Source organism: Pipra filicauda, unplaced genomic scaffold (genome assembly GCF_003945595.2).
Source record: "Pipra filicauda isolate LSUMZ 115617 unplaced genomic scaffold, ASM394559v2 scaffold3_size10097308_pilon, whole genome shotgun sequence".
In the NCBI taxonomy this organism is placed as follows: domain Eukaryota; kingdom Metazoa; phylum Chordata; class Aves; order Passeriformes; family Pipridae; genus Pipra; species Pipra filicauda.
This window is the reverse complement of record NW_024104532.1, coordinates 8239572-8264817: the sequence shown is the minus strand read 5'-3', so window position 1 is coordinate 8264817 and position 25246 is coordinate 8239572. Positions and strand designations below refer to the sequence as shown.

The window sequence follows — 25246 nt, the reverse complement described above, 5'->3', positions numbered from 1 at the left end:
TTTTTCCTTCTTCCCTTACTTCCTCCTTGCTTTTCATTCCTCTCTTCCTTTCTCTCCTAAGGGGGTGCTGCTCCCCCAGAGCACCTTCCCTTACCACAACCTCATCCCAACAGACAGACAACTCCAGTTGTTCAGTCCCTTTATTGTCATTCCACAGGGCACAGCTACATCCTCTGGACAGGCTTGATCCCCAGGATGTCGAATCCCTTGGCCATGATAGCGGCAGTGGCTTCGCACAGGAGCAGCCTCCACATGTTCACCTTCACGATCTGGCCTGGAAAACACCAACAGAGGAGCTGGAGCAGCTGCTCAGAACAACCAATGGTGCCTTCCCCTCTGCCCACAGCCTGGCCCTGGACTGGCACACTGAGCCCCTCCTGCTCTCCCTAAGCCAGGGAGACTGACCAGCCCTCGTGTTTCCAGATGCCTGGCTGCTCCCAACTCTACTCAGCCTTCCTGCTCACAGGCAGATGACAACACGGGCTGTCCTTCCACACAGACCCTTGTTCTGCAGCAGCAAGTAGTGTGACAACAGCCTTCCCAGCACAGGGGAACACCCTGCAGAGTGTCTGTACTATGACAAGTGGCAGGCACACGCAGCACCCCACGGCCAGCACTCACCACTCTGCCTGTCCTTCTCCACGCAGTAGCAGTTGTCGTAGAACTCGGTGAAGGTGGTGGCCAGCTCATACAGGTAGTCACAGAGTGTGTGCAACAACAGGTCCTCCAGGATCTTCTGCAGGATCTCAGGGAACCTCAGGATGCACTTGCCCAGTTTCCACTCCTTCTCATGGTCAAGGATTAGCACCTCCTCCTTGGCTGCCTTCCGCAGCATCTGCTCGTCAATGTTGGCCAGGCGAGCGATAGCCCTGGAATGATCCAGAACAGGGGATGCTTGGTGGGGCTCCCACTGCTCAGCCTGCCTGGTGCCAGCCTGGTCAAGGCCTGTCCCAAGACTGATGTCCAGTCCTGGGTGACCAGGCCAAAGAGATCAATCAGCCTTGGGGACACAGGGGGAGGCCCTGCCCTCGAGGTGATCCAGGAGGGCACTGCACAAGAACAGGGATGGATGGGCTCTAGGCACCCACATCAGCAAGGACACATGATGCTGCCAAGCAAACCAGGGCTCAGGGTGCCAGAAAAACTGTGGGGTATGGCAATGCCTGAGCTGAGCAGTTGCTGGAGCACAGGTGCACCCTTTTCCAACCACCCAAATCCTCTGATTACCAGAAACTCCTGCAGCTCCCTCCCTGGGATGTGTGTCACACAGAGGAGCCATTTCAGGTGGCAGAGCACACACCATTTGCAATGACAAATAAAATCTTGCCTGTGGTGCACACCAGTGTAGCTGCCTTCTCTAACCAACCTCCAACAGCACTGATGTGACCATCACCCCTCTGCCCACACGTGCAGAGCATCAGCACCAACTCCCCCTGCTCCCTCACCCACCTGATCCGTGTGAAGGCATACAGCAGATAGGCAGCTGTGTTCCCTCGGTCATCCAGCATCTTGTCGAAGGAGAACACGTAATCATTTAGTCTGTTGTGGGACAGATCTGCGTATTTAATGCATCCAAAAGCCACTGATGTCTGGGCAGCTTTCAGCTCTTCTGCTGTGAGGACCTGGTGCAAATTCAAAGCAGATCACAGTCAAGAGGAAGGACACTACGCTGCTCTAATGAACCAAAACATGCAGCCCTGGCCACCCAGCAGGGCTCAAGAGGAAAGCCCAGGCTGCTGAGGGGATTTTACCCATGTGGTACTCAGTTCACACACACCTCTCCACTTCAGGGCACCAGACAACCCCACATTCACATCTCACTTCTTTTGCAATCAACTGCACTGCAGCCCTGCCCAGGCTAAGGCTGACTCCCTCTTCTGACAGCCCACAAGACCTCTGAGCCCCACAGTGTCCCACCTGTCAGGTGTGATGTTCATACTGTACTCCTGCTTCTTGTTATGTACACATAACAAACACCTGGTCCTCCAACCCTTACAGAGCATTTTGGACAGTCCAAACTTTATATTCTTCCATCACCTCCTGCATCCTGGGGGAGTCACAGCTGTTGCCAGCACACCGGGGAGACCTGACAGTTCCTGCAGGACCAGCTCTCCTGCCAGGCCCAGCTCTCTGCTCCCACCCCCAGGAAGCTCTGCAGTATCCAGCAGTTCCCAGGAAAGATAAGCAATCTGTCACAAGTACCTTGTCCCGTTCCTTGTCCTTCAGCTTGTCCATAGCTCGTTTCAGCCCTTCTTCCAGCAGGTCTATGAGACGCACTGTATCCCCCGAACGAGTTTTGAACTTCTTCCTGAAAACACACAGACAAAATGACCACCTGCATCAGAGGCACAACACTTCCACTCTCTGCCTAGGGCACCCCAGGCAGATCCAGGACATGCACCAGAGCCTCTTGCAGGGATTTCCACTGCTCACACCTTATGGCTTAGTAAAAAAGCACATGGCAGATCTCTTTGTATTGAAGAAATTGCCATCACACAGACAGCTACAAAACTGAGAGAACACCCACAGGTGTGGGACCAGGAAGGCTCCCACAGTCAGAACTGTCCTAGTTCCAGACATTAGGCAGAATACACTACCAGTGCCAGCCTTTTCCCAACTTATGTTATGAAGAAGGTAGAAAGTAATGGAAATTGTGGCCTTTACCATTGCCATCTCCCAGTATTCACATCAGCTTCCACCAGCCAATCCCAGTGCCCCTCCCCAGATGCCAGGCAGCAGAAGTCAGGCCCAAGAGGGAATGTGACCACAGCACCAGTGGATCAAGGACAATGACAGGCAACAAAATGACACAGTAATGGAAAACAGCATGGGATGAGGTGCTTTCTTCTGGGTTTTTTTTTGGCATGTCACATACTTGTCAACAAACAAGAGCAAGTCTCCTGCATTCACTCAAACATCCTCTCCAAGGCAAATACAGAGGCAAAACTGCACCCAAGCACTTACTTGTCTTCTCCCAGCACCACTCCAAACGCGGCATGGGCCACTCTGGTCACTTTGGGGTCATACCAGCCAATCATCTGTCCAGCTGCAAACACTGTTTGTAAATGCACAGACTGCAAAGAATAAACACCAAAAACCGGTTCTCAGCCCACTCCTCCAGGTGCAGTTTTCTTCCCTGCTTTATCTCATTCACAACAACGCTCTCACAACGAGACTTAAAACTTTTCAAGCTCCACAGAGAAATTCCCCATCAGAAAGTTCAACCTTTTGAAGAGTTTTCCTGGCTTACAGAAGCTTACAGATTCCCATCACTGCTCAGGTAAGGGGTAGATATACCAACAACACTAAAGACCCTGTAGTGTTCTACCTGTGTTGCTGCTGCATCCAGCACTTAACACACCTTTGTGATGAGCTGCACCAGCAGTGAGAGCAGAGCTGGGGAACTCACCTGTCCGCTGTCCACAACGTAAATAAGGATGTCACCCTTCTCTTCACACAGCCTGTGTTTAAGAGCAGCCAAGTCTGATGTGTCATATGTGTAACCTCCATCTGATTTCATGATTGTCAGCGGCACAGGGAAACCCGGGACAAACACGATCTTCCGCCCATCATCAACCTGGACAAACCCTGCAAAAGCAAAGGAAAACATGTCTTGTATCACAGTAGGGAGGTTTGTGGGCCAGCAGAAACACTTCCCTGATGCTACCAGCACGAAAAGGCCACACACTCACATGATCAAATAATTAACGGCTCAAAATACGAAAAAACCTACATGGAACTCCCTTGTCAACCAAGTCACATTCCGTACAGCACTTCCAGAACTACACACAAGGAAGCAGATCTGTACAGAGGTGGCCTTACCAGAAGGGATCTAATTTAAAAACTCCCAACACTGGCATCCAGATCGCCCTGTCCAGCCACAAACCCAGCATCACAAGGTATGACACTAAAGGCAACACAAAGTATGGAGATGCAATGAGGACTTAGCACCAAGTCCTTCAGAGGTAAGACTAGTCAGAACACTTCAGACAGCGAGACTCAAGAACTGCTGAATCCAGACAGGAATAAAACCAGAGACTTCTTATGCTGCATTTGGCTTCTTGCCAGTTTCAAAGTCAACATGATCCAAAAATCCCACTGTCTTCACAGAGATTTCTCAAAGTTCCCACACAGTCACAACACTAAGACCAGGAAGTCTGTCCTGTAATTGCTCCCTGACTGTTTATTCAGAATACAATAAATTCCAGTAGTACCTCATGCTATTGCCTACAAATATCACAGACAAACTGATTTTGATGTCAGTAAGAAAGATTCAAGCTTTCTGGAGTGAAACATATAAGAATTAATTCTGCTAATGCAAAAAGAAGGAAAAGCCACAAAAATTCCACATTTAGGAAATGTGGCTGAGAGAAAAAGCAAAGGTGGGGAACATGCAACTTGAAAAGCATCAGCCCTAAGCCTCGCTGAGTAGGAGTGAGGTTACCACACATCCTCACAGCTGCAGAAATTCTGACCTGAGACCAAAAGCCTCACCTTTATCTTCGAATTCTTTGACGATGTCTTTCATCATCTCATGGTAGAACGATTCCCCTCTCTCTGTGAGTGTGATGTCCAAACACTTGTAGATTTTCTGGAATTCTTGAGGAGGGAAACAGAACAAAATACTTCCATTAAAGGCACACACAGTGGTAACCACTGGTTTTTTACTTTAAGCTTCTCCTAGCAGCGTGGCAGTGATTTTCAACAGAAAACAGGAGCATGGGCTCAGACATAAAGGTGAGGAAAGCCCCGTTGTTCTACTGTTGAGACACATTTCTGGACCTGGCAAAGTCACCTTTGCGTGACACGTCACAGATGAGCTCCCAGGCCTTGATGAAGTCGGGGTTTTTGCTCTGCAGCAGCACCACACATTGGTAGGCACGTTTCTTAAACTCCTCCTCTGTGTCAAACCTCCTCTTGGATTCCTGCAGTGAAACACAGGTGGAAAAGCACTGCCTTCTCTCCTGAAACCAGCTGCCATTCATAGCAGCCCCTCCAAGCATGCTCATCATCCAAAAAGACACAGAGGCTGCAAGCTTACAAAGCCCTCTGATCATGCCCCATACAGACAACTCAGTACCAGATACCACAGTTCATTACCCCGTGGGAGGCTACTGCAATAATCTATTAACAGTGATTCGATTCTTTTGTTTCTCCAAAATACTCTGCAATCTGTAAAGTTCCTCCATCTGCTTTTGAGATGTTGACATAAATATCACACTTATTTGCTACAAATACCTTGTAAAAAGCTTGGAGGTCCCCAATGGGAGGAGAAACAGTTAAGTAATCCGGAAATTTGTCTTGGAGGTGAGCAATGAGCATTCCAAACTGGGTGCCCCAATCTCCTAAATGGTTTAACCTTGAAGCAATTGAAGAGCACAATAATGATTTTTTAAACATATGCTCTAAGATACACACATTTAAAAAATATATATGCCAAAAGAAGGAACACACATAATACCAGAAACCCAAACCAGTCAAGCTCCCCCAATTTCACTGCAATGAAGCTTCTGCTCCCCTTGATTTCTTACCTTGCTACACTTGCTCAGCTTAGTGTGTTTCTACACATAACAGGTTATTTGCCATGTGCTTATAAACAAAGACCAACACAGGCCAAAGCACAGAGACAGGTACTGCACAAACTCAGCCAAACCAAGCCCACCACACCCCAAAATCACCTCTCACCTCAGAACGTCATAACCTGCGAACTCGAACAGTCGGGACATGCTCTCCCCGATGATGGTAGACCTCAGGTGGCCAACATGCATCTCCTTGGCAATGTTAGGGGATGAAAAATCCACCACCACCTTGGACATAAAGGAACACATGAATAAAAGGCAGTGGCCATTTCCACACCTCTTGTGTTTAATCTAGGTGTTGTTGAGGGGGAGTGGGGGGAACAGGGCTCACCTCTGCTGACCCTCACACCCTGTGCCAGCAGCACACACAGCAGAGAGGGCCCAGAGGGGACATCAGAGCAGGTTTCCAGCCTGGCGCTTTGCTGCAGCCCAGATCAGGGTCAGGGATCACTCTCAGACTGACCTGGGCACAACACCTGCCCCAGGGAGCCCCGTCTCTCACCCCCCAGAAACCACACCACATACACACAGCCTACCCATGAGCCTATGCCACATCCCACTTACTCTGCTCTAACAACCTGCTGACATGGACATCTGCTCAGCACAGCATTGCAGGGGTGAGTTTCAAAGCTACCTGGAGTCCAGCATGTTTCACCTATAGCAGGTGCCTGTGTGCTCACTGCTGTACCTTTTTCCTTTTGCCAATGGCTGGTGGTTGAACTCCATTCATCAATAAACTGCTCAGCTGCTTCGACACAAAATCCTTTCTCAAGTGGACGTTGATAAAACCTTTAGAGGAGAAAACCAACTATCAGTGCTGGGGCTGCAGAAATGCCTCAAACTACTTTTTGTTTCCTTTGCCCTTGGATTTCTGTTTCCTCAAGCACAAAAGCACGTGAAGTCAGCTTGGCAGAACAAAACACTTTTCAGCCACAGGACAACAAAGCTGTCACTAGAAGACAATTTCTGTTCCCAGATTAGAAGAGTCTGATTCACACCACTACAGCCTTTACTGCAGGAGTCAGATGCTCAAGCTACACCACTGACATAACTCCTTTTCGTGCACTGTCTCTCAAAGGTGAACTTATAAAACCAATTTTTTACAAGGAAATAAATAATTTGGTTTCGAATGCAAAACCAGATCCTGCTCTGTCTCCTTTTTTTAAAATTAATATCCTGAACCATACAGTTTCACCTGGGATAATCCATGTTTGTGGGATGACACTGCTTTACTTCTCCTGCTTCACAGAGCCAATCAACAAATTTATGCCCAAGCACTAGAAGGGCTGTGCCATGGGATTTTTGTGTTTATGCTGAAGCCCTAAGGAATATGAGCCCTTGTATTTCTTCTTGGGTCTTAAGATACATGATAAGGGATAAAACAGATGCAGCAATTAATAACCTCCATGCTGCTCCAGCCTCTCAGTGCTGAGAGGTCAAGGTCTCCTCACCATGCAAGGAACAGCAAGAAGGGCATATCAATTCTTGCTGTGATTTCATGACTGTGGCCTGATACCCATCACCGGTATTCAAAGGGGAAAAGCTGGTCCTTTAAGCATCAGTGGAAAAATTGCTAATTAAGGGGGTCAGGATCATACTTGGCAGTTCTAATACAGAGGTAGATTTCTGCTGCTGCACAAGTCTGAGGGCTACAAAGCTCACCAAGACAGAAGCAGCTAATTCACCCTGCAGTTTTAAATTCAAACTGCAGTTTCAAATCACAAAACGCAGTTGAGTTGAACTCAGCTCAGCTTCCCTGTTCACCATCCAGTACAAAAATGCCCTTTCTGCTTTAAAACCTACTGTGTAAAATGAAACTAATCTCACCAGGACCAGCAATTTCAACCTTCTCAATGCACTCATTGGCAGGAATGTTTTTTGCTATTTTGTCGGCGATTTCTCGTGGGATAACCTTCTGTTCCTTGGTTTTGAGCAGTATCTGAAACACAACAAAAAGATCAAGTAAAATTCAATCCTCCAAAACATTCTACAGAGTGGAACAGAAACACAGATACTGTGGTACTGAAAGATCCTCATGGCCCTTTAGCTTCATAATGCAGAGACACACAAAGAAAAACATCTCTAGTGAATTTTACAAATCAGATCAGTTCTCCACAGCAGAAGCCTGACTGGACCCAACAGGTTCATCCCCTTCTTCTCAGCGCAGTCTCCACACCAGAAGAAAATCTCCCAGGTTACTTTTCAAAACATGTGAAGTGGTTTGGCAAATTTGTATTTTTTTAAGATAGCAAAAGAGACAAACGCTTTAAAAATCAGCATATCTGGCACAGTCCTTCACACTGCTGCACAGTCCTGTTGACCAGTCTCACAGGTGTCCTCAGCTCTGCCAGCATTCATATGTGAAGTTCTGAACTGTGCCTCCTGCATGCTCTGAGTGTGGTTTCAGAGCAAGTCTGCTGATTTATGACTAAAAGCAACCGAAGCAAACTGCCTTCAGTCCTGCCTTAGTCTTAAGCTTAATAAATAAACAAGGGGATAAATAAATAAAACCCAACAACCCAAGCAATCAAAGACAATTCTAACACTATCCTTTTTCCTAAGAGAGCATCAGAAAAACTGGGAAAGTAGCTTGCTCCTTTTCCCTGGAGCTATGAGTGGCCCACTGTGAGGAACTCAAAATTTACATACAATGACTGCTTTAGAACAGTTTGGGTTCCAGGGACCTTCAACGATCATTTAGTGCAACTCCCAAATTTCCCTGTCCATTCCCAAAGCATCTTCTCACATAGCTTTTTGCAAATCTTACAAAAATACCCTTTAGGAGGATTCTGTGAGCTAGTTCAACCCACCCCTTGCAAAACACTACATTCACACTGGATAAAATTACCACAACTATTTGTTTCTGAGCAAGTGATTTTCTGCTATTACTGTGATGTGTTTGAAAACTCATCACCCCGCTCCCATCAAGGCCACGAAGATCAAGTACCTCTTTGTCAACTCAGAATTTGCTTGTATTTGCTAACTTGCACTCTGCTGCAAAATGTATTTCTACTAAAGTTTTCAGCTTCCTGTTTAACCTGTCATACAGGATCCTTATAGAATGGTAAAGGCTTAGAATGGGCAAGAAAAGCAAACCTCCTTTATGCCTTTAATGCTACTCAAAGTGTAAACTACAGGAAAAATAAATGCAAAACCAGATTATGGGCATGTTATACCAGATAAGAGGCGTGTTATCTGAACCATTCCAGAATTGGTTACCATACTCCATTGACTCTAAGGAGCAGAGGGAGGTCCTGGCTGAAACCCCAGGCATTAATATGCTGATGAGCTCCCGGGAAAACAATAGGCATTTGTGAGGGCCCTTTCCACATCAGTGCCTTGCAGGGAGAGGCTGCTGCCTGGCACGTCCCAGTGCTGCCCCAGTCAGGGCACTTCCCGCTCCTCTGGCAGTCCCAGTGATCCTGGCTCTGTGCAGGGGACACCCTGGGGAGACCTGCCCCACAGCCAAGCCCCTAAAAGTTAGGCTGACAGGAAGTACATAACCTGCTGCTGTCACGCCCTGGCTCCGCTGTGCTGACACACTCTCAGACTGCTGCCTGGGTGAGCACTGCCAAGCTCCAGCCCATTATGCAGGGAACAAACTCCACAGCCAAGCCCAGCACTAGGAACCCTTATTCACCAGCACAGCTGACAACCCGGAACTCGAAACCCTGGCTTGGAGGGGCCCGTTCAGACACCGAGTTATGTGAACAACATCGGCGCTGGGAAGCCGGGACCGCTCGAGAATCCCAACCGCGACTTAATTGGGGTAACGCAGCGGTCAGAAAAGTGGCAACGCTCTGAATCCCGTGTCAGTGCAGTCACCCAGGGGGCTCAGCCCTGTCACAATATGCTAATGAGACCAGGGGAAGGCACACGTATTTGTGAGGGCTGTTTCCGCCCTGGCACTCCCGGCCAGGCGCCTGCTGGCTGGCACGTATGGCCAGTCACGCTCAGTGTGCCCAGACAACGGGCACGGCAGCTGCCGATGGAGACCTGGGGGAGCACAATTCCACACATGGCAGTGCAAGCTCCATGTCAAAACTGCCAGTCTAGTGCATTCATAGAGGTGAATTGATAGCAGAACATGTGAAAAAAAGAAAAAAAGTTGTCTCTGTTGAGATTGCCAAATAAAAGATCTGCAGTTACAAAGAGTCTATTTAGTCGCTCAAAGGCACCAATGCATTCAAAGTTTGGGTGTGCTTGCTTTCTCCCACACCTCCTGGTTTTACTTCAGCACAGTCACAGCCAACTGCTGAAGTATCTCTTGTTCTATCTGGGTCCTCTTTGGTCAAATATCTTCCACAAAGTAGCAATACCATAGTTTCCTAAGTAACTGCTGATACCAGCCAGGCTAAAAAAAACCCACTCCTTCCTTTGCACACACTAAACAGGGGGGGTTTGTAAAGTGGAACCATCCTTACAGCTGCCTGAAAACCTCCAACATCAGAACATTGTAACAAAACCCCCATGTTTCCTGCCTTTTGCTAATTTAAAATAAAATAGCAGATTTTACTTTAAAATTAAATAAAACCTACAGATGTAGGGATGCCCACATAGCCTCCACTTAGCAAATGCTTGGATAACAACAGCCAATGAGACAGGAATGAGAGCATGAAAAGTGTGTGGAATAGTCCACTTCAAAAGGTTGGAAAGAGCATTTGTCACAGAACTGAAAATTTAGGAACACAACAACAATCAGCACCCACAAAACACAACAGGAGGTGTGAGCAGCGAGGGGAACCCCCAGCCCCAAGGGATGGGGCACCTGTTTGTCACCTGCCCTCTGAGAAGGGAGTATGAGCACATAACTGTGCAAATGTGTGGGGACATCACACTTTCCTGGCACTAAGGAAGAGCATGCAGAGATATGCAGGTGTTTCTCAAAGTTTCGTAACTCCCCGGAATTGTGATTTATTGTTTTGCTGGTTTTAGTTCCAAACATACAGCTCACTAATTGGTAGATAATTGCACATCATTAGTAAATCTATGCAGCACTTGAATCATGATTGGATTTAGATCCCATGAACTGAGCATTTTCCTGTGTTACACATTAACTCTCTCATACCAGTCATCTAAACTTTAAAGGTCAACTCTGTAAAGGCCAATGCTTCCCCCAAAATGCCATTAGACACACACTCAATTCTCAACCCAGACACCAAATCCAGGATTGCAACTTTCACTGTGCTGTCTGTCACTTAGTTTCCAACACACAACATCCCCATTTTTCCTTCTTTGTTAAGACTGTTTACATTTACCTGTGATATGGCCATGGCACTGTTACACTGGTAATCCCCAAATTTGGGCTGCTGACTTGGTGTCACCACCAGTGGAGGGTTTTCTAACTCTGGGTAGGCAGCCTGAATAGCAGCTCCAAAGATCTCCTGAAGACAGCTGTTGATATTAATCATGCTTTTTACTGTTTTACTTCTTTCCTCCTGAAGGCTCTGAAAAAAAAACCACCAAAAACCAACAGGATCCAGAAGGTTAAATTCACAACATCTGAGGAACTGTTACATCCCACTTTTCTCCTTGGCTGCCTGGCAAAGCACAGCTGACAGATCTGGCTGACACCTCTAGGCACAGGAGCAACACGTGCAACATAAAAATCAGGTGATTCTCCTGTTGAACCTCCCAGCACAAACCTTTCCCTGAATGCAGGGCTGCATTACTTTTCACACTTTTGTCAGTGATCCTGAGACACACCTTAGCTTGGCCCCCCAGTGCATGACTGGCCAAAATGTGACAGTGTGGGCTTGCTGACCTACTGACACGTTTCATAAGGTAGCTTTCTGTTCAAGGAATCAAAAAATATCTGATGTGTCCCCAGTAAAGGTGTCAGAATGCAGAGTGAGCACACTGTCACACATCACTAGCTGTAACAAACTGGCATCACTTATTTAGCTTGCCTTAATTAGAACAAAAGAACCCACATGCTACTGCAAGAATTCTTTATTCCCTTACCTTTTGAAGGAAATTTAACCGATACTTGAGCTTTGCGTTTTCGTCTCGCAGCCCTTCCAAACTGGGGGACACTCCCAGGCACCCAAAGTTCTTCAGACGCTCAATTTCTGCAGTCAACAACTTGATCTCGTTTTCCTGAAAAGCAAATTGAATTGTCACACAGCAATTCCTGGAGTGGGGGCAGGAGGTGATGAGCTACAAGATCTATTTTGCCTCTCATAAAGGTAACAGCAACGACATGGAAGTTGAATAATTCCAAACAATTACTGTGTAAAGGTTGTTTCTATTTGTACCAAAACCAGGGATTCTGAAATGTTCTTTAAAAAAGGGAGTCAGAAGGCAATCTCACTGATATCAGGACAGAAGTGCAAGAAAGACAACGGGTCATGCTAATAAAGGATCACCCCAAAATAACCACTTCCTCTAGCTTTTTTAATCTAATAAAGATGTCAAATGACCTCACTCAAAATTCCCTAAAGCCTCCTTCAGCCAGTTTCACCATCTCACAGTTTTTCTTCCAGAGGAGGAAACCACAGTCACAACTCCAGCAAGCTCAAACCCCACCTGGAGGCAGGAATTCCAGGAAGTACAGCCTGCTGCTGCACAGGGGCATTTCTGCAGTGTGCACTCACTTCCACCCAGACACAAAACCCTTCCTTCCCTGCCTTCAGTGTGGCTTCTCCCTTAAAACTGACACAAGGCATTCAGGAGCAATCAGGAATTTCAGGTGGACCTCTGTGATCCAAATAAACTTCCTTGTGTCCCTCCAGACTTCACAGCCTGGACTCATGGTTGGAAGCAACTGCAAGGAGCAGGAATTTTCCTCACCCCACTCCCTAAAGAAACCAAATAGCTGAAATTTCACCCCTGTTGTCCATCTCTTGTTCTCCTCTGTAACAGGCTTTGTGCCCTGAGCCACAAACCTGGTTCACACACCAGGAGCCTGGAGGCTCCTGGAGATTTAAGGCAGTCAATGCTTCTATGGAAGGAGAGACAGCAAGCACTGCTCACCCTGGCTCCCAGCCCCTCAGCTCCCCCATCCAGGCTCTTCTCTGCCAGAACTTCCACAGCAGGATGCAGCTCAGGCTATTATTGTAGTCAAACAGGCCACCAAACCTTATCAAAAAGGGCTCATTTACTTTGTTGCTCTTGAAACAAACAGAATATTTATTTAGGAAAAAAACTGGGCCATTGAATCTTCTGGTCCTGTATGTCCACCTGAACAACAGCTCCCAGAAATGCTGCTGTAACTAACTGCAGATGCTCCAAAACCTAAGCTGAGGCAAAATAATCTTAAGATTGGCCTATTTGTGGGCCAAGTTGAAAATCAGTACTTTTTAGGTCACTCTTCAGCTGTGCTTCAGTTTATGGCACACTTCTTTTACAGCCTCAAGGTCTCCTCTGCTACAGCAGAATGGGATGCTCCTTCCTGCAGTTCAGATGTGAAAAAATAGGACTCTGAGGAAAAAAAACCCAAAACTTTATAAAATCCTCTAGTTTGGCTTTTAGATAACCAAAATCATTGAACAGCTGCACCTTAACTCACTTCAAATAGTCCATTTCAGCTCTAGCAAGCCAAAGTATGTGCCCCAACTGTTTTTCTCTCAAGTACACCAACCTCCCCCCATACAACCAACAGCAAATAGACTGGTTTATTTCAGGTTTTTCTTCCTGGCCTGAACCTGGTAGCATTTCATATAACTTATACACCCCTTTGAAAAATCTTCTGAACTTCAAGTTTAAAATAGCACAAGAGAGAATTCATTGTGTTTTCACAGCTGAGTCACTGCAAGTTTCAGTGACCATTATTGCTACAAACTGACTTAAAAGAACATTAGAGCAGTGAAATGCATATCTCATTCCCCTCAACCCTAGAATGTGCTTTAAAGAAAAGCACAAAGGTAGCTTCTACTCTTAACACATTATCTGTAAATTCTGTGTCCACAGTACTGTCTTTTCTCTAGCAAAGTCACCAGCTTCAGGACAGGCTACCAAGACCCCAAGGAGAGTTCTGCATCGAGGGCAAACCTTGTCCAGACCCAGAAAATCACATTCTGCTTTTGAAACTAAAATCACTGCATATCCAAGACAAGCAGCAGCTCACAAATACTCCTCCTGCATTAAATGATTCCTCCAAAGCTGTAACCACCAAGATGTTTCAGTACCAGCTTTTCAGAACAGGAATTTGATTTGGATTTTCCTCCATCATCACAAACACCTCTGGCTACCCAAGGGAAGACCTGTAGGAGGTGAGACAACCAGTATCCTACTGGAGCTTCTTTCCATACTGTTAGTCTGTGAGCAAGGATGAGGAAAGAGGTTTATCCACGTGCACAGCCAGAACCCAAAACTAGGATTCTCAGGAATCACCAACCCCTGGGGCAGACACCTGGCCCAAACAGCTTTTCCCACCCAGACAGAGGGTGACAATTAGTATCCTAATTTGGCCAGGAGGTAAAAACCTCTAAAACAATGTCACAGCTCAGCAAGTCTCATCTAGTTCTTTCCCATGACTGCACCAAAGCAGCAGAGACACCTGGAGGCATTCGGGCTGGCCCCATTTCAGGTTTGACCAAGCCCATTTGTCACCCCAGACTATCACATCTGCCTATCACATGTAGTGCTCCTCTTCTTCACAAAGTTTCAGTAGCAATCCTTATGTCACCTGAGTGAGAATTGAGAGCAGAAGGTTTCACCATGGTGGCCCAGCTGCCTACCCCAGTGTTGCTGCTGCCATTTCAGGCCCCCTTTTTATGCTCATCAACAGCTAATACAGATGATGAAGTTTTCATTCAAAACAACCCAGCAGAAAAGCCTGAACTCAGCAATGCTTACACTGGATTCCAGAATGGATGGGGTTGGGATCCCAATAAATGATGATCCTCGTGAGTCCCTTCCAACTTGAGATATGCTATGATTCTGCAACCCCCATAGAATCCATAACCATGTTGCTGAGCTCACCTGGAACAAGGTCTTTAGGTATTCACACCATAAATGCCCCCTATCCCTGCATCTCGTGATAAAGCTAATTCTCTAGGAAATCACCTGTGAACACTAGATGTTATGGAAGGGGTATTATAAATTCTACATTCTTCCTGAAAAAAAAACTACAGATAACCCTTGTAACTCCTCTCTCATGGTACCATCCAAGCGAGGAAGGGAGACAACACCAACACTCCTCTGATCTACAAGATGTGTGACTGAGAAAAGGAAGGAAAAAGCTGCTGTTCAGGTCATAAAGTGTCACCCCCTGGTTTATTCTACCTGCACTATCACAACTTGTCAGTAAAGGGTCATACCTGATGACCACCTCATGAGAAGCTGCAGGAATTACATGAGGCCATGCTGACATCTCCAAGGGCTCTTTGGTCAGCTGAGTACTAGAAATCTTCCCCTCACCTGTGAATACAAAAAAACTACAGCTTTTTCAATAGGACCAAAATCACCCTCACCTTTTCCCTTAGCACATAAGACCACCTTCCAAAGATCCCACTGAATTAACAAGAAACTGCATAGGCTTCTGTCTCTGGGCTTTAATGTGACAGAGCTTTTCTCCATCGTGTTTAAAAGAAAAAAAAAAGAGGGGAGAAAATGGCCTGAGAGAGCATGGGAAAGGGAGTAGAACATCTCTCTTCTTGCCTCCTGATCAGTTTTATGTCTATTCCTGCTTTGCCAAGCCCTGCTCAGCCAGCTTGGTGCAATAACTCAGCACACACTTCTTGCTCCTGGTTGGGTTATTTTCCTGAAGAGCTAATGACTCCTGCAGGCTGGCTCACCACAGGCTCCAGGGCTTGCTGCAGCTGGCACAGGGAGCTGTGGAGAAAGGTGTCAGGTAGGCTGAGGCTCAGTAATTCCACATGGCCTCCTTCAGCCTCCTAGAGCTAGAGCTGAACACTGTTCCCCTGCTTTCCTTCAGTGACTGGAATTTGTTTAAGGACTAAAGACCAGACTGCAGTGTTGGCAAAGGGAGAACACCTTTACCAGAATATCCAAGATGTGCTTCCTCTCCCGGCAGCAACAAAGAAGAAAGGGAAAAACAGAGGCAAAGAGGAGTTGCAGAGATTCAGCAGCCAGATTTATTATCTCGGTGCTTTATGGCAGTGCTTGTCTTAGGTTTGTAAGCAAAAAACACACTGGAAAGTTGCTTAAGAACACACAAGTACGGCAGGCAAAAACCTAAAGCCAAATGTCCAGAACCTCTCAGTCAGATGCTCCTGGGGCAACATATGAGAAGTCAACCTGTGGAGTCAAAGCTTTCCTGAAGCTGCCTCTGTCCTCGACTGTCAATACTGATCACTCACCAAGGCAGACCTGGCAGTCTGATTTATCTCTTGTTATTGTTATTGTCACTGAAAAGGGAGACGGCTGTCACCACCCCTTCCCAACCCTGAGCACCTCATGGCTGCCACAACCCAGCTGGAGAAGGCCAGGTCTGCCATGGGCACACCCGCTCTCCATCCAACAGGTGCTCTGGGAGCGCACCCCTGGAGCTGCCCTGGGCTCCCGGGACACGTTCCTGGCCCTGGACCCTCCTGGAGCGGGTGGTCCCAGCGCGGCCGGGCACAGAACCGGGAACTGGGACAGGGACACCCATCACCGCTCCGACCGCTCCCGATGACTCCTGGGGAGACTTTTTGCAGAAGTTTATCACGAGCACAGAGCGTCAGGCCCGAGGCAGTGCTGTAACGCTGCTCTTTGCCTCGGCACCCAGGAAGGGAGCGGCCGAGGAGGCGCCTCAGCCCTGCCCGCCCTCCCCTCACACACCCGACCCGCGCCCCGGGCGGTGCCGGGGGAGCGCCCTCGGGGCTCATCCGCCCCCTGCGCCCCGCGGCTCTCCCGTGCCGTGCCAGGCTCCCCCGGGTTATCCCGCGCTGTTCCCGGGCTGTCCCGCCCCGTACCTGCCGCGCCAGCCGGGCCGCGCTCTGCGCCACGCGCGCCTCCATCCTCGGGCGGCCGGAACCGGGAGCGGCGCCGCGGGAAGCGGAAAGAGGAGGGACAGCGGCGGCAGCGCCCCCCGGCGGAGGGGAGGACCGCGCCCATCCATCGGGAATGCCGCCCTGGAAACTGCGCCCCGGCTCCCCCAGCCTGCTGTGCACAGCCTGGGAGAGCTTGTGTCGGGAAGGGAGAAGGGAAGGGAAGGGAGAAGGAAAGGGAGAAGGGAAGGGAGGGGAGAAGGGAGGGGAGAAGGGAGGGGAGAAGGGAGGGGAGAAGGGAGGGGAGAAGGGAAGGGAGAAGGGAAGGGAGAAGGGAAGGGAGAAGGGAAGGGAGAAGGGAAGGGAGAAGGGAAGGGAGAAGGGAAGGGAGAAGGGAAGGTTGGATCTCAGGAAAAGGTTCTTCCCCCAGAAGAAACAGGCACTGCCCAGGCTCCCCAGGGCAGTGGGCACAGCTCCAAGGCTGCCAGAACTCCAGGAGTGTTTGGACAACGCTCTCAGGGACCAGGGTGGGATTGTCGGGGTGTCCTGGGCAGGGCCAGGGGTTGGACTGATGATCTTTGTGGGTCCCTTTCAGCTCAGCATACTCTATGATTCTATGAAATATGTCAGTTACAGCATTTCATGTGACACAGCAACAAAGTCTTCAGGGGATGGTGCTGGCGAACATTCCCTGTGAGAGCCACGAGCACGGCAAGAAGTTTGGCACAAAGGGGCTGGGACTGGGGTTGACAAAACATCCAGTGGCTCTTACCCAACTATGTGCAAAGTGATGTTCTGTAACCAACCACGGAGCAGCGAGTTACATCTCTAACACCTTTAGTAAAACCTGTGTTTAGAACAAAAGGAAAAATCCCAGGAGCAAATTCCTCCAAGGTATATCCACCAGCTAGCTCTCAAAAATATCTCAAGGACATACAGAGGAAGACACATGAAAAGCTATATGCTTCCAGACAGTGATAGAAAAAACCCTCAATTTAGGTGCCAGGGGATGAGAAGATTCACACAAGACAAAAAGCAAGAAGGCAGGTTTGTCCAGAAAGGTCACTTTATTGGAAAAACCTAAAATGGACTTTAAACCTGCAGCCCTCCACCCACAACAGTGGTTTCAATGGGCTCCCCACGTTACCTTAACAGACCCATTACAGACATGAGCTGCAGTACAAATGTTAAAAGTGCAAGTATTCTGAACTTCACACCTACTTTTATGACCTGGCAGGAAACACAAATGCTTCACAGCTCACAGAGAATTCGTTCACAGCACTTGGGAGTCCAAACTGGCTCCCTGCATTCCCCACGGGGTACAAAAGACATCACTGAGAGTCCGATGCAGAACATCATAGAAGGTAGGGGTGAGGTTCCTTCAAATTCATTTTATTGCAGTAAAACCTCTAAAAGGTAGAGCTGTACAAAAAGTCTAAACAGCATTATTTAAGAATAACAGCACCTTACGCTGCATTTGTTCTTATTTAAAATTCTATTTCCCAAAAATACATTCCTAAATATACAAACTATACAATCTTGTCACTTTAATGCTGGTTTCTGTGATGATATAACTTTAACCTAAAAATCTTCAAAACATCCACATACTGACAAAAGCTCTAATATACAAATGCCTTGGTACCTTCATAATACCACATAAATAACTTCAAAACCCAAACTGCATTTGTAGAATTGTCCGGAAAGCAAATACTTTATGGTGATCACACGTCGTCCGCAGAGAGTGTGGGGATGTTTATCCTTGGCCGTGTGAAAAATGCCATTTTCTCTCTAAAAAAAAAGAAGATCAGTTGTTAATGCAACAGGAGTCTTGCCAGAAATGTCCATCATCCACATGAGAGTTTATCCCACCAGCTGTTCCCACAAGGAGCAGCGGTACATCCTCCCTTAACCTACACCTCTTAATTTACTTATCAGGCATGAGGCTGCAGTTAAACTCACAACACTGACCTTACCAAAAGCCATTTCAGAAAGGCTCAGGGTTTTTTCCCTTCTAGATCTGTTAGGGAAGCAAAGGGCTGCTTCTGTGTCAAAGAACCTGCTGCTAGGTGGGGAATGATGTGGAGTACTGCTGGTTGCTTTGATCATGTGCAGTGCTGCAACGAGTTTCCCTGACTCTCAGACCTTATACTTTGATATAAAAATACAGAAGTTCTTATTAACATTTAACTACTTCTGCAAAGATCAGACTTCCTCAACAGCATCTTTGTTATCCACAGAAAAATCATGGCAGCAGTCCATTTTTCCTCCCCTTTACCTGTAATTACCTGAATGACTGTACTTCCAGAGGCTCCTTCCGAGACTGCCCTCGCAGCCTGTGGACATCCTTGGCAGCAGCTCTCATCATTTTATCAGCCTTTAGCTCACACTTGTGTTCTGTTTTTTGCACCTAAACAAACAATAAAAATAAACAACACATAAATGTTTTTGTTTCCAGGAGGAATTATTTTATCCTAACTAATCTCCAAGTACAGCAGTATTTCAGCTGGAGGTCTGAGGGGTTTGAAAACTGTTGACTCTGGAAAGCATGAGCCACAGGAGCTAAACTGAAGCTTGCCAACCAACCAATGTAATGGAGAGAGCTTTTTCTAAGGTATTCTTCCAGCCTTTGGTAAGAATTATGGGTGCTATCAGCACTCTCTTGGTGTCTTCTTGATATACCTTTTAAGCTCACATAAGAACATGGCACCCCACGTTCCTGCTGTGCCCAAAAGCATCTTGCACCAACTCCCTCCTACCCCTGGTGCCATCACAGCTCAGTCTCTGTCTGGTGTCAGCAGAGGTGCCCAGCCAAGCCCAGAAGCTGGGAAGGAGCCCTGTGCACGAGGGAGGGTGTGATGTAGAGTGAGGTAAGTGCCAACCACCACACGCTGCACCTACTGCAGGCTGGGAGGCTGCCCTGGCAGAACAGATGGCTTTTGAGACTCCTCCTATGGGCACCTGTGCTAGGGCAGGGAATCTCTGTGCTGGTAAATGCCAGCTAACAGCCTGATGGAGCCCTACGTGGAAGACAAGAGTGACTAGTGCTGAGGCTTCCTTTAGTGATGGTCCAAAGTCCCCTATTCCAAAATCCCATTTTCCCCAACTAGCTGAATGAAGCCCAAAGGCAGGTGTTACTCACTCGTTTCTCCACCAGCCTCAGCAGCAGCCGAAACCTCTCATCGTCCTTCACCCACTGCGGCAACTCTTTCTCACCCTGACTTTGAGCTTGTTCCAGCTGTTCCTTCAGCTCCCTCAGCACTGAGATCTCCTGAACCAGCTGGTCGTGCCAGGTTTTTGAGGCTTGCAGGTCCAGCTCCAGGTCTAGGGAGGTGCGGATCAGACGCTCTGTACCGAAGGACTTGACTGAAGGCTGGAAAAGAAGGGGTGTATGAACACAGGGAGGAGAAGTGTCCCAACCACTCCCCCCAGGAAGTGCTAAATACATCACAAGACCCATTTTTCCAACCATCTCTATTGATCCTGCTTTCCAGCCCATCTCAAGACAGAAAACACAAACTCAAAGTCTTAGAGATAAGTGTTTTGATTTCTGTGTTCCCACTAATGTTCTTCCTTGGCAGCTCCTCCAAACCAAACAAATCCTGCTTGCACACCTTGCTCCTAAATTTAATGTCTCATCTTCAGATGAATCCACAATGCTACAGAAAAACCTGTGATTGCTTTTTCCAGTGACATGTTGCCTTCTGCTGGTTTCAAGCACAAGCTGTCTCAAGAAAACCATCTCCTTAGGAGCTCAGTATCAGTATCCTGGGGGAATTTTAGTGGCTGCCACCACAGTGGGCATAGGGATTCATCGTGTGCCATGGAGTCATTACAACAGGGTCACCTGAGCATGAGACATCATTTTCCTCACCCTCTTCCCCAGCTCCTCATGTTTATTGTAAATACTTAAGAATCTCAAAACAATAAACACAGCAAAACTGTTTGTGCTACTCCTTGTGCTCTGACAAGATGGAAGATACCAGGAACCATCTTCCTAAATTCATTGTTCTAAATTAATTCCAACTTCAACGTTGCTGTCACATTCTGTTATATCAAAGAATCCTTGAGAGCCTTGAGAGACTTCTCACACACAAAGAAAAGGTTGTGAATGAAAGCATGTGGCAATTGATTTATGTTTGCAAATTTTTCCTTTAAAACACTTTTCTGGTTTTTGCCAAGTGTCTGTGCCAGAGGAAAAAAAAAAAAAAAGTGGTGATGTTCTTACCCGTTTCACTCTGACACTTCGTCTCTCCATCGCATTTCGAACGAAGGGGGGCTTTTTGGATAGAGTTGAACTGTCACTATCACTGCGATTCAGCTGAAAAGGAACGTGAAAACCACATATTTTTCATGAAAGGAATACAAGCAGTGCATACACACGTTATCAGTGAGACCAGAGGGTTCTCTAAGTGGCTGTAAGCAGAGCTATGAAGTTTTGTGAAAGGCTACAGGAGACACCCCAGTCTGAGTGCACAGACAGATCCTGCCACAAGCCTTGAACTCTGTCCCTTTTTGGGAATTCTGTCTCTATTTCTGCACAGTCTAAGATAAGGTATGATATGGGACTCTACCCCACTACTGCTCTTCTACTGTGAAAGTAACGAGCTTGGGCAAAACAGCCTAGAAAAATAAGCTCTAAGTAATAATAATAATAATAATAATAATAATAATAATAATAATAATAATAATAATAATAATAATAACAACAACAATAATAATAATAATCTTTTCTAGCACCTGTAAAACATGGGACTTCTCTATTAGAGAATTCTCTTTTCTCTAATGACACGTATTTTAAGCTAGTGGTGGAAGAGGCAGGTTTACCTGAAAGCTCCCCCCGGGTTTGTCAGCTGAAGAGTTGTCATGTTACACATACACAGCCTGTCTTCTTTTGTGATTGTCTCTAGACCCTTACAAAGTGCTCAGCTAAGTGGGGTTTAATTCCCTTCTCAAGTTCTTTCTCCAAGCTGGGGGAGGAGGGGAGCAGGTGTGTGGGATCTGCATGTGCTGGGACACAGTAGCTGTGCTGCAAAGTAAGTGAGGTTTGTTCCTCTGGAAGCACCTGCTTTTGAAGCAGACAGAACCTGCACAGCAAATCTGGCTCAGCTGTGTTAAGAACATGCCCATTTGGGACAGGTTGTGCATGATTAAAAAACAGCGCTTGCTTGTTTGCCAATTCTACTGAAAAGACGTGTTATTTATAGTTTATTCTAACCCTCAATTCAGGAAATAATTGTGAACAAACATTTCAAAGCAGAGGAAGTGACATCTGACCCAACACATGATCTGTTCAGTTACCTTGAGACAAAGCACATTGGTGACTTTCAGGCTTCTACAGTTTTTTTGCTGACATTATCAGGTAATAACCTTTCCATTTCTAACAAGGTTTCACATTCACCTCATGTAAAGTCAGGTGGACACAGCTCAATCAGTTCAAATTAGCACAGAACGGTCTTAAAGCAGCAGGAAAGGGTTTGATATGCAGCCTATCCATCACTGTTTTACAGCAGCCCTTCTAGGTCAGTTTGGGCATCTCAACATGCTGCATGTACCACAAACACATGTGCACATATATATCTTATAAATTTGTGCTTAATGCTGTTAGTTCCAGGGAAAGATACTCTCTGAGAGGTGAGGACAGAGCAAATTCTGAAGCCAGAGGGGGAGAGAAGAAAGCACTGCCATGTTTCTGTGAAAAATTCAAAGTGAACACTGATATCACCCATCACAGAAGCCCAGCACTTACACCCTCGGGGTTGCCCTTTCCTTACCCGACACACGTACTGACTCTGTGGTCCTGGGGAGAAGGTTTTGGAGCGGATGATGGTGCTGCCTCTGACAAACTGAGTTTGGGGTGGGTTTGCTGCTCTTTTGTCTTTCGGACGAACCACAGTGGAGGACTGTGCAGGGCTCTCTGTGTTGGTCTCTTTATCCACCTGGAAGACACAGCCTGCAGTGTAAGTGCCACCTTGCCATTGTCCCCATGACACGCACCCGGGGCTGTCTGACAGCCACACTCTCAGTCCCACAGGTGTTGCATTCAAACCCAGAGATTCTTTTAGCCCTTTCCACGCAGGGTGTCCTGACACTTCACTCCTGGAACTCTGGCTGCTACATGGACTGTATTGCTCCCTAAGGGCTCCACATCCATTGATTGCTGTACAACACAATTGATTCCAACAAGCTTTGCCTGTGGATCCAGGACATCCTTGTGACCTGGCAATCTCACAGAGAACAGAGGTATGATTTTAAAGACCATTATCTTGTTGTGCATCTGCAGCAGAGATCCAAATCAATGTGTAGAGCACGTGTACAGCATACCTTTGACTACAACTACATTCAGAACTAAACAAGGTCAAACCACTGTCACATTAATGAAAACAGTTTTCGTGAGCAGCAAAAAGAAGGCATGAAACAACTCTACACTAACTGTGAGACAAAATGGTCACACAGAGTCATTTACAAAGATTTTGGGTAGATAGAACATTTAATCATCAATGATGAACTTTGAAATAACTGCTCACTTCAACAGCAACCCTGTCAGCTGAGTAATAGGTTTACTCATCTTTCTGTTCAAAAGGCCTTTGACTGTACCTTCTCTGCTATTTCCACGTGCAGCTGGGAATTCAGACTTTCTTCTGTTTCCCACAGAGATTTTCCAGCACAGAATTCTTCCTCCTCCTCTGCTTCGTTTTCACTGATCTCGTCCTGTTCTTCTGGATCAGGAACCTCTTCATCTTGCCTGTTAGGAACAGCTTTGTTATTGAACTGGCCTGTTGTGGCCAGTACTGGTGCTGCAGCAGGAGTTACCTCCTGTAAGCTGCTGGACACAAACACATCCCCAAGGCAGCCAGGGGATTACACAAACTGGAGTGAAACTGCACCAGAAGGCAACATTACAGCCAAAAACTTCATCCTGATCTGGCTTCAAAAGAAGCAAGCTGAGGGTTCAGCCATGTGGTCTGGGCTTAAGGTGATTGCATCTTGAGGGGAGCTCTTGGGATGCCACTAATCTCAGTTAAAAAGTGTGGCTGGACAAAACTGAAGCAATGTTTTGACATCCTTTTTAGCTCATTTGAAATCACAGCAGGCTTCTCCATCAACCCCATTGGCCAGGCTTACTTTTTATTTCAAATATTGGGCTTCATTAATGAAATCTGAATCTGAACTATTTAAACAACAGCCAAATTAATATTCAAGGAAAGCCTTGCACTATACAGTGAAGTTTTCAGGACATCCATAGAACATTGAACAAATAACAAAATTAGCATAGTGCCGTTGACTATTTTCAACATTTATCAGCTTTGTTCTCATTTTCCATGCACAGCCTCCAGAACAGAATAAATAGGATTTTTCACCAAAACAGAAACAGAAGAAGCCTCCCACAGCTCAGAATCATCTGCTCTTCCTCTGCACATGGATATCCAAATGCTCTGATCACCCCACAACACTAAGATGGTGGGATGCTACCTACCAGCTCTCTCCACTAGTTAAAGTGCTTCTGCTTTCCTCCAGCTTCTTCTCCACAGCTTCCAGTTCAACAGCTGTCTGCTCTAAGAGTGCTGAGACAGAGTCCTGAGGAGAGCAAGAGGCTTCTTGTGAAGAAATGACTCTCACAAACTGCACAGTGCCCAGCCTTTCAGGTCAGAACAGCCCCTGCTCTCCTCCAGGGGCAGGAGGCAGCCCTGCATTGTTCCAGCAGCCCATTGCACACCCAGTGTGAGCCCAGCCTGTGTGAGCACTCCTGGCCCACCTCCCCCAGCACGTGCACGTGAGCAGCTCCAGGCTGAGCCTGTTCCATGCCATGCATGTGCAAAGGTAAGTGGATCTCGACTCGTCCAGCAAGTTCATTGCAGCAAAGTGAACTGCCTGGTGGGCAGACAGGCAAGAGCTCACACAGCACTTACACCAGATCAGGCACCACATCCCTCAGCTGCGTGAGGAGCAGGTTTCAGTAAGTATTTAGCCCAGGACAAGGGCATATCTGTAATCGACATGTTTATTATTTTGCTGCACTAAACATTTTCAGGTTGTAAATATAAACACACCAGCCTTCCCTTCTCCTCTACTCTAACAGTCCCTCTTGTTAGTACTGTTTAGAAGAGACTTGTTTGATTAAAGCAGTTGTTCTTACTGTTTTTTCAGTGCAGGGTACTTCAGAGTGACTGTTTCCTTGTTTATTTTTCCTGTGCTGCTTCTGCTGATATTTATAACTAAGGAGGTTATACCACCGGGTTGATTTCTCTCCGGATCTGCATATTTCAGCAAGGCTGATTTGTGCTCCACCCTATTGAGAGAAAAAACACAGTTTTAGTGTAATACTATAATGAACAACTACCTCACCAGTCAGAAGAAGTGAGAGTGAAGATTCAGGACTTCTTGACTTTGGCAAGTTTGACAAAAAGAAAAATTGCCTGTTTATCCCATTTCAATATCACTAGTAATGGTTTATTTATGTTTATTTTTAGCATCGTCTAGGGCTTCCAAGTAACAAGTGTTTCACTACAGCAGTGTACAAGAATCCAGAAGTATGAACAGGGCTACTGCAGCCAGGATAAATTACAGCCAGACCTTCAAACAAAAAGAGAAAGCAACAGGAGAGGAAGACACCCTTTCAAGAAATTTGCAAGGCTGACAAAAGTCACTGCCCAGCCCCAGATGTTTTAGCTTTGTAGGTTCCATTCCTCTTCATCTGCCTTGTCATTTTTTACTGCATTACATTTAGTACATAACCTGATACATTCAAAAACCAAAGTAATTGGTTCTCAGTTACGCTACAATAAAAGTTTC

At 46.7% G+C, this 25246-nt stretch overlaps 2 protein-coding genes across 3 annotated transcripts in view; both read right to left on the bottom strand.

Annotated features, from left to right (window-relative positions):
- Positions 1 to 122: 122 nt before the first annotated feature.
- RARS1 (arginyl-tRNA synthetase 1) lies at positions 123 to 16523 on the bottom strand. Of its 2 annotated transcripts, XM_027718665.2 has the most exons (16): positions 16442 to 16523; positions 14843 to 14942; positions 11544 to 11678; positions 10838 to 11026; positions 7407 to 7518; positions 6268 to 6368; positions 5686 to 5807; positions 5239 to 5359; positions 4796 to 4925; positions 4495 to 4599; positions 3410 to 3588; positions 2965 to 3074; positions 2203 to 2308; positions 1450 to 1622; positions 622 to 869; positions 123 to 274 (listed from the first exon to the last, which is right to left on the bottom strand). In XM_027718665.2, the coding sequence occupies exons 4-16, from the start codon at positions 10988 to 10990 to the stop codon at positions 165 to 167; spliced, it is 1770 nt and encodes a 589-aa protein (XP_027574466.1). In that variant the 5' UTR covers positions 10991 to 11026; positions 11544 to 11678; positions 14843 to 14942; positions 16442 to 16523; the 3' UTR covers positions 123 to 164. The 2 variants fall into 2 exon arrangements, with proteins under 2 accessions (XP_027574466.1, XP_027574465.1); XM_027718664.2 differs by lacking the exon at positions 14843 to 14942 and having other exon boundaries at positions 16442 to 16522.
- A 980-nt stretch (positions 16524 to 17503) lies between these two features.
- Positions 17504 to 25246, bottom strand: part of WWC1 (WW and C2 domain containing 1) — a 67385-nt gene continuing 59642 nt past the window's right edge. Inside the window, exons 16-23 of the mRNA XM_027718650.2 lie at positions 24591 to 24743; positions 23931 to 24031; positions 23051 to 23198; positions 22228 to 22392; positions 20682 to 20774; positions 19596 to 19826; positions 18742 to 18863; positions 17504 to 18244 (exon numbers count right to left, since the gene is read on the bottom strand). Coding sequence (XP_027574451.1) covers positions 18178 to 18244; positions 18742 to 18863; positions 19596 to 19826; positions 20682 to 20774; positions 22228 to 22392; positions 23051 to 23198; positions 23931 to 24031; positions 24591 to 24743 — 1080 coding nt within the window. The 3' untranslated portion in view covers positions 17504 to 18177. The remainder of the gene's footprint in view (positions 18245 to 18741; positions 18864 to 19595; positions 19827 to 20681; positions 20775 to 22227; positions 22393 to 23050; positions 23199 to 23930; positions 24032 to 24590; positions 24744 to 25246) is intronic.

What these genes read in the sequence shown, in the direction of transcription:
- RARS1 (XM_027718664.2), bottom strand. Translation starts at nt 16,486, where the DNA reads ATGGAGGCGCGCGTGGCGCAGAGCGCGGCCCGGCTGGCGCGGCAG. An exon ending in CTGTGACGTGTCACGCAAAG is followed by an intron (nt 4,600 to 4,795) that starts GTGACTTTGCCA and finishes TCCCTCCTCAAG; the next exon opens with AATTCCAGAAAATCTACAAG. An exon ending in AGGACAAGGAACGGGACAAG is followed by an intron (nt 1,623 to 2,202) that starts GTACTTGTGACA and finishes AATTTGCACCAG; the next exon opens with GTCCTCACAGCAGAAGAGCT.